Source organism: Eutrema salsugineum, unplaced genomic scaffold, assembly GCF_000478725.1.
Source record: "Eutrema salsugineum unplaced genomic scaffold, Eutsalg1_0 scaffold_8, whole genome shotgun sequence".
In the NCBI taxonomy this organism is placed as follows: Eukaryota; Viridiplantae; Streptophyta; class Magnoliopsida; order Brassicales; family Brassicaceae; genus Eutrema; species Eutrema salsugineum.
Window position 1 is genome coordinate 10604840 of NW_006256414.1, and position 13848 is coordinate 10618687.

At 35.0% G+C, this 13848-nt stretch overlaps 1 protein-coding gene across 1 annotated transcript; it reads right to left on the reverse strand.

Annotated features, from left to right (window-relative positions):
• Window positions 1-8947: 8947 nt before the first annotated feature.
• LOC18009693 (transcription factor bHLH96) lies at window positions 8948-13485 on the reverse strand. The gene is made up of 3 exons (XM_006392423.1): window positions 13051-13485; window positions 10609-10992; window positions 8948-9049 (listed from the first exon to the last, which is right to left on the reverse strand). The coding sequence occupies exons 1-3, from the start codon at window positions 13483-13485 to the stop codon at window positions 8948-8950; spliced, it is 921 nt and encodes a 306-aa protein (XP_006392485.1).
• Window positions 13486-13848: the final 363 nt, after the last annotated feature.

Genomic DNA, 13848 nt, shown 5'->3' on the forward strand with positions numbered 1-13848 from the left:
CAGAACAGTTGGAATCGATAAGTTTGGATCACCGAGCTGAAAGATACGGCCACCGGAAGACAGACTTCTCTCGCATCCGTTCCGGAGCAATCCCATACGTCTGGAAAGATCGCCTGTCCGGGGAGTCTTAATGTCCGATTCAGGTTACAGGGTCTTCGGCAAAGATGGAGATGATCAGGTCCCGGATCCAGAACAGGTGGAATCATTGGATTTGGAGTCTTGAGCAGAGAGTTAAGCTCACCGGAAAGCACACCTGTCTTGCTACAGTTTCAAGACCGATCCGATGAATCACAAAGATTGCGTGGGACGATGCCTTTCCAGTCCGATTCAGTTGCCGGGGTCTGCATCAAGATATTACGTCATTGAGTGCTCATTCCAGGACATCTGACATCATCCGTTTTGGAGCTATGTGCTGAAAGATACCGTCTCCGGAGTGAACACTGGTCCAAGAGCTTCCTTTTGATCGTTTCAATGCACTTCAGAGATGAGCTGTCCAGGGAACCTTCCACTTCCCAAGCGCCGAAGGTTCCTTCACCAAAGTTCGAGATGTTCGAGATCGTTTCCTTTTGTTTCTTGCCTCTTTTGTGAAAGACTCCCTTTTTAGAAGAGTAATATCGATTTTTAAGGGTTCAAATCAAGAGAGTTTGAGAGATCTGTGTGTTTAAAGCTGCAAATCCATCATTATCCATCTTCTCCATCTCCATTTCTCATCATTAATCATGCCAATCTTCTCAACTTGCAAAGGTTTAAGAGAGATTAGTATGATTAGTGAGTAGTCATCTTAATGAGGTACTAGATGTGTAGGTTAGGGTGCTAAAGTGTTAGATTAGGAGTGCTTAGGGCTACATTCATTGATTCATCTCTCTAAACAGCTGTTCTCTAGGCTAGATCCTTCCATATCACTTGAGATCTAGATTCTGGGAATTTCATGCACCAAAAGTGTTTGATAAAATTCCTGAAAGAGCTGTATTAGAGGTTTAAACATTTACTGCATGATGATGTATTAATATTTTCTTAAATGGTCTTCTATAACTGTTTATTAATGCTCACTGATTCATATTTCACAAATGATGATTTGGTTTGAAAATGGATTAGTGTAAGGGTTAATTCCTTCATGAGAGGATTAATCTATATTAGAGTTCTTAATCATTTGAATCATGTCTCATCATTGTCATTAGCATTCTTTGTTTAGCACCAAAGCACCCTAGCCAACTATCTTGTCTAGAATCTCATGCTTCCATCATCTCATATTCACATCACTTGTCATTTGCTTAGTTCTTGTTTGATCACTAGTTTAGTCATTGATCTTGTTTTAAGTTCTTAGTTGTCATTAGTCAATCAAAACCTCACTTGTTTACTTGAATTGAGAAACTGATCACATATCTTAGTGTCTAGCACCACATTCTTGGATTGATACTTCTTTTGTGCTACTTTGACAAGGGGATTGATAGCCCTAAAGACCCAAAAAGTCTTGTCTATCATTGATCAAGATGTCTTCTCAATCACTGCACAAGCATAAAAAAAAGGAGGAATCCAACACTTATGCATCTTGCAACATGGTTTACACTAGTGACAATGACCTTCAAGAGCAATTCTCGGAAGATGAAGAGTATGGTTTGTTTGTTGGAGATGCAAACCCTGGAGACAATTCATCTAGTAGCAACTCAGAACCAATAACAAAGAGCATATTCAGAGAAAGACTGATCGAGTTCAACAAATTTGTGAAGTCCATTCCTCTCTACCTCGGATTCGATGACATCTGGAAGCAAAGCTGCCTTCAAGTTTTCTTCAGATACCACAAGGAAACTAAGGAGAACATCTCCACATATTTCAGAAGAGCCATGTACCTATCTTTTCCTAGATCATCACCTGTTGCAGCTGTTTACAGGATCCATCTCAAAGACCCACAAGAAGTCAGTGATTACACAAACAAGATCAGCAAAGAAAAACTTGAAGAGTTACTCAAGTAGTTCAAAGTCTGCCCAAAGGAATTTTGTTTGCCAAAGCATGTAGAGACTACTTGATCGGACACTTCTTCTGTGACAGCAAAGAATCTATCCAAGAGATGAAAGACTTGTTCACACACGCCCAAGAAGGTAGACAAGTTCAAACTCTGCATAAATTTCAAGACAAAAGTCAATTTTTTATCTCTTGTGACATTAGAGGTGAAAGATTTCTCAATGTTCTTTGTGATTATGAAGCTTGAATTAACATGATGTCCAAAGCTACTGCTCTGAGATTTGGAATTAAACACATTTTAAGTACCAGGATAAAGATTAGCTTAGCAGATGATTCAAGTGCAACTCCAAGAGCGATAGCACGAGACATTCCTCTAAGGATTGGAGATTGCCTAGCACATGTCGATCCCTACATAGTGAAGACCAAAGATGACTCATATCTAGTTATCCTTGATGGCCTTTCTTAGCAACTGCTAGAGCCATCATGGATTTGCCCAACCAGGGAGTTTCTTTTGCAAATATCGACAAGGACATCTTCTATGAAGCTACACCACTTAAGAGCAAAGGAGGAAAGCATAAAGCACAAGCATTCGAACCAGAAGAACTCTGGAGTGATGAAGAACCTGCAGGAAAGAACAAGAGGATTTCAAAGAAGATTTGTCTTAGGACAAAATCTTATTTGAACTAAGTCTTTTTCTTTGCAACGTCTGGCTAAGGACTATAAACCAAAGCCCTTGTTAGGAGGCAACCTATCTAAGTACTTATTTATTTTTGTTTAACTTTCTTTTTCTATTGAAGTTTTGTTTTTATTCTATTACAGGCCTTAGTATGCATCACAAATATATATATAAAAAAAAAGGAGCTGACCGCGGCCGATGGAGGTTCAACCACGGCCAACAGCCATCCCACCGCGGCCAAGCTCGGTTTGACCACCCCCATTACCACTTCTACCTGGATTCAAACCAGTTTCAATTTGATCAAGCACCACTCCACATCAAGCACAATCCATCATTAAACATCCTACCACCTCCACAACCACCTTACAATCCACCACTAACAGCAGGTAAGTTTTCTTTTCTTTAATCTTTTAAATTTTCACGTTCTCTATTTCTCATCCTTGCCTGATTTTTTCACACTGTGGGCAGTGTGATTTTAGTCTGGTGAGGATTCCATCCCTTACTAACCCCCTTTTCTTGCATGAGCCCTTGCATTCTGCATTTTTAAAAAAAAATTTCAATTTTTCGGTTTTCTTAAAACTTTTCAAACGTCTTTTGAGTTTCAAAAAGTGTTTTCAAAAGTCAAATTCATTTTGAGGGAATAATGAAAAAAATTGATGATGATAACCAACCTGTTTACTTCTACACCATCCGTTCATAAAAAGCTCTTTCAAGGTTTAGTACTAGACTAGGCAGTTGCTAGAGTACCTACACTACAAAATCCCACCTGAGGACTTCTATTCAAGGAGATCTTTTCTGACCGGATATACTAGCTCTGTTTAATTGGACCTAATCATAACATCTAATTTTCTCATCAATGGTTTTAGGAAGGCATCATGATATACATCTAGGACATCTTTACCTTATTGTTATCACTATTTGTTGTCCTAGATGGCCAGTTCATCTTTAGCTGATACCTTACCCTTGACCCAAACCTTTATGTTCAAACCTCATGCACTCTCTTAAGTTTATGTCGACATATATGTGCATAAACGCTGGAGAGGGAGGAACAACATAGTTTTCAGTCACTCAAGAGAATGACTGATAACTAAGAGTTTTTAGCTCTTAAGGAGGTTATCAATCCCCTTTATCAGTTGTAGAATAAGGGGTATTAATCCAACACTTGTGGTTTAGACACTTATCTATGAGATAATCTCTTAATTCAAGCCAAATAGATCGATTATGGTTTCAAACAAGTAACTAGACAAACAATAAAACCAAAACAAGCTTTAAACAAGACTAAGATGCAAGCTAAGCAAATAAAGAAAACTAAACAAGATGATGAATATGATATGATGAGGATTAGAGCTCCGGATATGATAGATGGCTAGGTACTTTTCAGGATTTAACCAAGTAGCTAATGACAATAATGAAACATGATTCAAGTGATTTAGGATTCTAATCAATCCTTAATCTTTCCCAAGCATCAAGACACAGATCAAGCCATTTCACATACCCAATCATCATTGGAGATCAAACAACAAGACAGCATTAAGAATCAATCCTAAGTGATCATTTATGAAATAACAAACATCATCATGGCATTAATGCATAAACCTCTAATATAACTCTTTCAGGAATTTCATCAAACACTTTTGGTGCATGAAAAACCCAGTTTCTAGATCACAAGTGATGTGCAAGGATCTAGCATAGAGATCAGCTATTTAGAGAAATGAAAACATGGATGTAGATGTAAGCTAGCTTAATCAAACCCCTAGAGCACCCTAACCTACATATCTAGAACTCTAATGAGGGGACTACTCACTAACCATGATTATCTCCTTTAATTCTTTGCAAGATAAGTAGATAAGCATGATTAGTTGATGAGAATAAATAGATGGATGATAGATGATGAAGACAAGATGATTAAAGCTCTCAAAATTCTTTTAATTAGACAGAAAATGGGAGATCTCTCACTCAAAAAGGTGTTCTTTCACAAAAGAGGCAAAAAGCTTAAGGGAAAATGAGATAAACCTTAAGAAAAAACCATAAAACATATATATAGTGTCTCCAACGAACCGGGTCAACCAAGGACAAACTGGGTACTGACACGGCTTAAATGGGTAAAGTTCTAAGTGTGCGAGTTGGTCAAGTGCTTCCCATCCCGCAAGCCTGAGTCACACAGCCATGGAACTAGTCTTGTGCTCCTAAACTCCTTCAGTGTGCTTATCCTGGCCTGTTCTACGAATACATGTGCTGTTCAGGTCTTCTGTTCTTCAACTCGCACAACCAAGACGCATTCTCGAGAAAATATGTGTGCAAGTTGATCTTCTTTAGCTCCAAGTGGCACTCCCAACTTGCACAAGTCTGGAAAGATGTTCTTACAAGTTTGAACCTTGTAAACTAAACCGCATTCCCTTTTCGGTCTTAACTGCGAACATATGTGCGGTTCAGGTTCTTTTGCTCTCTAACTCGCACAATCATGTAGCGCAGGACTTCAAACTTGTGTGCGAGATGGTCTCCTTCACTTCCAAGTCGCAAGCCCAACTCGGTTTGATCAGCGAATACATGTGCGGTTCAGTTCATTGCTTGGCCAATCCGCATGCCCAAGTCGCACAGCTTGTGGACTTAGCATATTTAAGCTCGGAGGTCTTTGGTCTTTCACAGGGTTGCCTTACCTACACATCTCCAGTCGCAGCCTATTTCCCAGAACCACATCTCTCATTGCTGCGAGTTGACTAAGTCGCAGAACCGTCTCGCACAATCCATGTCTTCTCGGACCACTTCGCATTCGGGGCGGCGTAACATCCAGGATATGGATCCAAATGGCATGATTAAAATTCCATTGGAAATAGCACTCAAACATCTAAAACTTTGGTGAAGAACAAAATGGCATCCGGGGAGTGGAAGGTCTCTCAGATCGCTGATCTCTGCAGTGTATCGGAAAGACCCGGTGAAAGGCTTCTGAACCCGTCTTTATTCCGGAAAAGCTATCTCCCAGCTCAGACCTCCAAATCGTGTAATCTCAAGTGTTCTGGAAAGAAGACTTGAAGTTTTTGAATCTTGATGAAAGTTCTGGAAACTGAAGTGCAGAGGAAGGGCATCGTCCTGCGTAACCTTTGAAGCACATCGGATCGGTTTGGAAAGGAAGCGAGACAGACATGTCTTCTGATGGCTATACCTCACAGCTCACTGATCCGAATTCACTGATTCCAACTTTTATAGAACCACAACTCAATCCTCTCCAACGTTTATGAAGACCTCGGAAGCCAAATCGGACGTTAAGACTCCCCGGACGGGTAATCTTTGAAGCGTGTTGGGAACCAGAGATTTATACCGAGTCTTCATGTACAGCGATAAGCTTTTTGGCCGAGAATCTGTTCCACGGTGGACAGTTTAGCCGACAAATCCAACCCATCTCGGCATAAAACTCAGCTGAAGCAGAACTTGATCTGGCACAGCCTTTATCCGACTAAAACTGCACCCGATAAGCAATTTGGCCGATACTTCTACGAACCAGGCACAAACATCACCCGATAAAACCTCCTCCACCCGGCACATGTTTTGGCGATGGGAGCTTCCCAGTAAGCGTTTTCAGCCGATAAAATGCTTCTTCTGGTACATTTCTTAGCTGATAAACTCCAAAATCTTGATTTCACCATTTTTGAACCTCCAAACTCCATTTAAACACCTGGTCTCAACTCTTCTGCTCCAAACAGACTCCAAATTACCTGTTTAAGACTCCAAACCATACAAAGGCTCCTTTGGACCTAATGCAACTCCTAAGTTCTAAATAAATGCCTAAAGACCTAAAATGCATGAAATAAGACATGATTTGGAATGAAATATGTAAGCTAAATGATGCAATTTATGAACATATCAAGGACTGAATGAAACCGGGAAGGAAGTGTACCATGAAATCTTATCAAGCCTCATGATGCTTCAGAAATCTCATTCTTAAAGGTAAATTTTTTGCTCCCTAAGACTCCAAGTCAAAAGGCGGTTTCCCCTTTCCACAAAAAAAAAAAAAATCAAAAAAAGAGAAAAAGAAAGAAAACAAAGGAAACAAAAACCCTACAAAGTCGTAGAAGCCGAAATCATTTGAGCAAAGGCAATATGTATTCACTTAAGAAGTTATGATTTCACAACCTAGACAAAAATCCAAGTCTGAGGGAGTTATAAGGAGAACCTGAAGAAAGGAGATCAGAAATCTTAAAGCAAGAAAAATGTGACTGAAAACTGTGGATATCAACAGCTTCATTCTCTCTTGCTGTTTTGCATAATATCCTATCTCTCCAGAAAAAAGGTAACCCTAAACAAATCAAGTCTCACCACTAAAAAGCCTTTTGATACCTAACCTTGAATGCCTTGTTTAAAATTCTTTTGATGAGAATCACTGAAACCTTTAATGAATGTTAAGAGCTAGTTGACTGGAAGTTAGTTGTAGGTGTGTGGATTTTCGCATGACGGATTAACAGATTAATTATGTTTGTATTTTGGTGAGAATTTTCTAGATTTGATATGATTGATGCATTGTCCCTAATTAAGGTCTAGAAGTGTCGTTGCTGATATTTTTGAGTTCCCTGTGATTTTTGTTGATGATATTTTTTCAGATTGGTTCTTGTTTTGTTTGAGGACAAACAAAGTCTAAGTCTAGGGGAGTTGATAACACCGTACCATTGATTTCAAATGTTTTTTCAAAGGTTTAATCAATTTTAGGAACTTTTATTATGATTTTCTATGTTTGTAGTTTCAAGGCTCTTTTCAGGAAAATTTAGGGAAAAAGATGGCAAAATAGAAGAAATCCACATTTTTAGCTCAGAGTAAGACCGCAAGAAGTTCAGCCTTAAATGAAGATTTTCTCACCGTCTGATCCTGCTCAAATTTGGAGACATTCAATAGGAGACAACCAGCTTTCCATAGCACTTTACATCAAGACAATCCAACGGTGCAATCAAAAGTTATGTGAAGAGCAAGTTGACCAAATTCATCAGCCCTAGAAGACTCTCACCCGCGGCAAACAAGCAATTTTCTAAGGAGTCATCGATAGGTATACATGTTCGACTAGGATTTCTAAGTTTCTAAACCATATTATGGATCTCATCCGTTATAAGTTGTTCATACTGCATGCGAGTAGATTCATGACCTATTCTTTGAACCTAGGATCGATCAGAGCCACGAGAGTATTCAGATCATTCATACCTAGCTTCAGAAGAACATAGTTGCTACAGGAGTTGAGAGCTACCTGTAGAGCAGATGTGAGCAAACAAATTCAATAGTTAATGTATGATCTTATTCTTGGCATGAGAGCCAGAGTTAATTGTCAGATTTGAGTGATTAGTTGATTACGATGACGAGAGTTGGTTAATCATACACATGTCTATTCCAGTTCCATGCAGATCACAAAATAAGATAAAAATAAACCGCTCAGAAGCTAATTGCACTTAAGGACACGTATCATTTTTATTTCTTTTTGAACGTAAGTTTTCTTAAGACCACTTGAAAGAACTCTGATCGAAACACGAAATATTCCAATATGCTCTCAAATAAAACTTCTGTCCCGTTTCCCACTTTAAATCACAGATCGAAAGTTGAAAAAGTTAAATCTGTCCGAAAATAAAGCCGTTGATTTCTATTTGTCACTATACAGAGGCTGATGATAATAGTGGCTGTAAACTTCTTAATCGCAGATAAATTAAAAATATGTTAATGAATGAGGGTTGGCTACTTCTTATGAACTGCAACTTGATTTTGTGAGCGCATATAAAAAATGTCATTGAGTTAAAAAAAAACACACACACACAAATATGATGCAGGTATTTACCTAGTAAATATTAAATCAACAAATAGCCAAATAAGGAAATATGTAAAAGTAGTTTCTGGCCCATTGAAAGACAGAGATCCTGGTTTTGTAAAGTTTGGTACAAACTATTTTTATCGAACATCACGGTGGGAATTATTGGTGAGACAGATAAGATGGGTCGAGAATGACTACGGGATTTTCAATATTATGCTTCCAAATATATATATATATATATATATATATTTAAATAATTATTGTTCTCTACGAATACTAGCCAAATTCAACCACCATTAATCTCCAGCTGTTACCATTTACTTTTTGTCAACAGCATCAACCAACAAATGGACCGTCCATATCTTCACTAAGGTTTGAAAAGTGCAGTAGACAGAATCATCTATGTATGTTACGAAATATTATAAATAAAGCGACAGACAAAGCAGATAGTTTCCATGATATAAAACTCGTATCAAAAGATCCCAAACCGGGTACTCATTACTAGGATTCACTTTGCATATCGATCTAGTTTAGGGTTACTGTTGAACATCATCATGATTCTCTTGATGAATCATCAGCATTTCATACACTGAGGTAGCAATATCAGCGACAGAGGTACGCTTACAATAATCTTCCATCTGCATTGTTATTTTTAACAATGTTACAAAAATAAGAGAAAAGTAGAAGTAACCCATATCAACAACGAGAAAAAAATGAAAGTAACTATTGATACTTTTTGAATTTTTTTACTAACATTTTTCATGTTTACTTTCTCAAATTACCACAATATCTTAAATTCAAAAAAAAAAAAAAACACCACAAACTTTTCGTTTGATAAAGAGTTTAAATTCATTTTGTGCTCATTTTGGGTTTACTTTTCATTTTTATAACGATTCAAAATATAGTACTTTTTTAATAAAAAAAAGTTGCCTTCATCTTCTTTGATTAATTCTTTTCTAAGTTTTTGTTTTTTTTTTATTAGCATTCGAGGTATCCAAGGCCCTAAGACATCCAACTAATTTTCTGATCACGCCCGCCCAATTAGAGCATCATTATCGCTAATACCTATATAGGTTTCTTAGGCAATTTTTTATTATTAATATTGAGTTAAAAATTCTTGCTAAGAAACTATTAATTTTTAAGGTCCAATGCTAGAATCCATTAAAGGTTCTTAAAAAAACCATCGACGTAAAATTACCATTGGTATTAGATGGTCTTACACCCTACGTGACCAGCATTAGTTTAATAATTCCGCGTTTGAGAAGAGTCGATCACTGATCTAGACCAACAAACAAAAACCACTTGTTTCTATCTTATACTCTTATTCCTATTATAAATAAAGTACATTGCGTTAACCCTTTTCTCAAAAGTATAAAATACAGTATACACGTTATAAATTAACTGATGCAAACATAATAGTAGAGAAATCATTTTGTAGATCAATGGTATTAATGGGAAGATAAAAATATAATTTAATACGTAATGATAGCATGGTGTAACATTTAAACATTTAAGCTAATAATATTTTAACAAAAATATATCATAAAACACTTTAAAACATATGGTAAAGTTGATGAGTGAGATTTTGGCTCAACCATCTATATATACTGTTGCCAAAACATGAAACAATAGTAAATATTTTAAACATTTAAATTGAAGATTATAGAATTACATTTTATAAACGTACGGCATAAACAAATGTGCTATATAATGTTTTGGTAAAACAAGACAGCATTACTAACATCTTTAGGTGACGACATCATTAATCGGAAATTAACAAAATGTAAATTGCATGTGATGAGTGGTATATCTAAGTGACTAAGTCTATCTGTCTCTGCCAGACGGGTCTAGAATTCACAGATTAAGTAGCTTCATAGTTTTGCACCAAAAAAAAAGTAGCTTCATAGTTAAACATATTTTTAAAAAGCCGAATATTATTATAATGATCTATTAGTCATCAACGGCGACAAGATAAAAATAATTAGGTTAGGCGACAAGATAAAAATAATTAGGTTAAGGCTAAGCGCTAGCCTAGCATTTGATTTACGATTAAATTACACAGAGATATGTTTTTTTGTGTATATAAATCTAGTTTTTTGGTTGTGTGTTTGTGTGTGTGTTTTGCTTTGAGTTTGTTTCTATTATGTAGCATTATCAAATCAGAGGTAAATAAATAGTGATTTAGGCAGACACATACCTTAGTGGAGAAACAGAAGAGGACAAAGTCTGAAACAGTGGAGACATTAAGGTGTAGAATGATAAACCCTAAGCTCTGTAAACCAGAGACAATGTTGGGAAGAACCTTCGGTCTCCTTCTTGTTCTGATCTTGAGACTTGCATGGCTCTCGACGAGGCTTACTTCGATATCAGCCAAATCGTTAGCCACATTCCTTCCCACAGAGGAAGAACCCATTGAGAACTGGGGAAGTTTGAAGGTGTCGGAGAAAGGTGTGGCGGATGAGATATTGCTTCCTGAAAAAGGTTTTCCGTTTGGCTCGGCATTGATGTTTTGGAGGTGAAGATGGTGTTCGAGTTCTCTGATGAAGTTTATTGCACCTCCTACAATTGATGCTTGGTCACACTGAAACCATGAAAATAAAAAACATCAAACTCATAAGTGCGAAAGAACTATGCATGTAAATTTTACAATTAGGAGAAATTCACTACGACAACTTTTTTGTGAAATGGGTAGTGGCCGACTGGAACTATGGGGATTGGTTTTCTTATGTCCTGGGTTTAATCTCCTTTTAGGAAGAATAATTATTCTTTAGATCCGAATATTTTAAGTCTGATTCCGGATATCGTAGAGATTAAGGGGGTGAAAGCTGAAACTCCCATATTTTAATAAAATAATAATTCTTGGGTTCATCCTTAGGGGTGAATTCATTTATTCAGGTGAATTCATTTATTCATCCCTTCTCATTTTAACCAATGAGAATCTATCATATAATAAAATCAATTAAAGTAATTTACCAAAATTGTATATTTAAATATTTTTTTTAATGGAAAAAACTAAACCTTAATTTAGAAATAGTGAACCCAAGCATAATATTAAAATTTATGTAAAATTATTTTTAATAAACATATATTTTTAAATAATAATTTATTTTATTTTTAGAATTTTAAATTAAGAATATTAAACCTTAAATAGAAAATAGTGAACTCAAACATAATATTTTTTTAATAGAAAAACTATAACCTAAATTGGAAATAGTGAACCCAAGCATAATATGAAAGTTTATCCAGAATTAAATTTAATAAACATACATCTTTACATAATTATTTGTTTTATTTTTAGAATTGTAAATGAAGAAAAATAAATCCTAAATAGAAAATAGTGAACCCAAACATAATATTTTTTCTTAATGGAAAAAAATATACCGTAATTTGTAAATAGTGAACCCAAACATAATCTTAAATTTTTTTGTAAAATTATTTTTATTAAACATATATTTTTACATAATTATTTGTTTTATTTTCAGAATTTTAAATAAAAAAAATTAAATCCTAAATAGAAAATAATGAACCCAAATATAATATTAAATTTTATTTTTATTTATTTTTAATAAATATATATTGTACATAATTAATTTTTAATTTTTGGAATTTTAAACCCTAATCCGTAAACTCTAACCTTTAAATCCTAAATACTAATATTTATACACTAAATCATAATTTATAAACCTTGAAAAAATAAAAATAAAAATTAAACTCTAAATTCTAATCTTTATATATTATTTATTTATTTATATATATATATATATATTTATAAAAGATTTGATTGAGTATTCAATCTTTTAATTTTAATTTTCTATTTTTATATAAAAATAATATTACATGGCAGATTCACTAAAATGAGAGGGGGTGAATGAATGAATTCACCCCTAAGGATGATTGCAAGAATTTTTTCTTAATAAAATGAAAAAAAAAACTACCTCTTTTATCCAAAAAATAAATAAATAATTCATATAACTTATGTAACGCATATTCTAATTAGTAGTTATGATATACGCGACCATGTTGGGATATTGAAAAGAAAGCCATTATGGTTAAAGTAACTATTAAAGTCATGGTTGTTTTATTAGGTATTAATATACTAGAATTTGATGAATCTCTTAAAATTCTAAAATTGTTTTATAGAATTAAAATTGGTTGTATTTTAAAGGGGGTTATGGTAGATATGGGGTTGATAATTAGGGCAAAAATAAATTATAGCATTTTCGTTACTATGGCTTTTATCCCGAGTGATTTTCTAAGAACAGCTTGTCTTTGTATAAAATAGCATGATATATTTTAAAATCAAACGTGAAATCCAATATTACTATGAAAACGTAGGCACGATAAATGAACTACAATATTAACGAAAATGTTATCTGCCGATTCTGTGAATAAAAAAAAAATCTGAAACCAAGATCATTTACTAATCATAACCTTTTACCAAAAAAAAAAATTCATTTACTAGTACTACTCTATTTTTTAATTAAATGGTTTATGGAATTGTTAAAAAAGAAAAAAAAAGATTTTAACGTGGAAAAAATATGGCATTTCTATTAATTCGTCTATGTTTTTTTTTAGAAAATATAGATGCAGTATAGAATTATGATTGTAGTTTGTAGATAGATAAGTTAACAAGTTATACCCTTTGAACATATGAATCAGGCATGAGAGAGCGGAGAACAGAGAGGTACTCATTCATCCGTTTTCTCCGGTTACGCTCCACTGCAATGTGAGTCATACGTTGATTATTGATGTCATCTTTATTTTTCTTCACCCTTGTTCTGCGCCGTGTTACCTGATTCATTTCCATGTCTTGCTGGGAACTCATATCATGGCTCGGGGTTGTTTTCTCTTTATCAGTGTCAAATTCATGAGGTGGTGATTTATGAAGGAATGTATTAGCATTCCCATTGTTACCTTCATGGAGAAAAGTAGAGTCGTAGTTTACGGTTTTGTCGTCGAAAAAACTGAGAGAGGCTTGGAGATCATAAAAGGGTGGTTCATCATCTGTGTATATGTTAGAGTAGGCTTCTTTCCCATCATAGTTGTGTTGGAAAACCAACCCCTCGAGAGCCATTAGCCTTATTAATTAGATTTTTTCTTTCAAAAAGGAAAGTTTCTCAAATAAGAAAGACTGACAAGAATAGATCAACAAGGAAAATGTTAAAATTGAATAATATGTCTAAGATAATTGATACTCGACGGGTCTTTATAAAGAGGGGTGTTGATGGAATTATGATGTACAGGTTGATGCACGTGAAAAGCATAGTTTGGGAGTTTGCTCCAAGGGAGATGTATTCTCTTTTCAGGTTGTTGGAAATTTTAGAAGGGTAAATAGCTAATAATGGGCGACAGATGGGGAATTTCGTGAACAAATATTGAATCTTATATGATCTATAAGCTCTTATTTTTAAGGTTATTTGCTTTGACTTCACCGTAA

Excerpts from the sequence above, each read along its gene's own strand:
- LOC18009693 (XM_006392423.1), bottom strand. The coding sequence starts at position 13,485 with ATGGCTCTCGAGGGGTTGGTTTTCCAACACAACTATGATGGGAAAGAA. Across the intron at positions 10,993-13,050 it reads CTGATTCATATGTTCAAAGG|TGTGACCAAGCATCAATTGT; the intron begins GTATAACTTGTT and ends TCATGGTTTCAG. Across the intron at positions 9,050-10,608 it reads TCTTCTGTTTCTCCACTAAG|ATGGAAGATTATTGTAAGCG; the intron begins GTATGTGTCTGC and ends ATAACAATGCAG.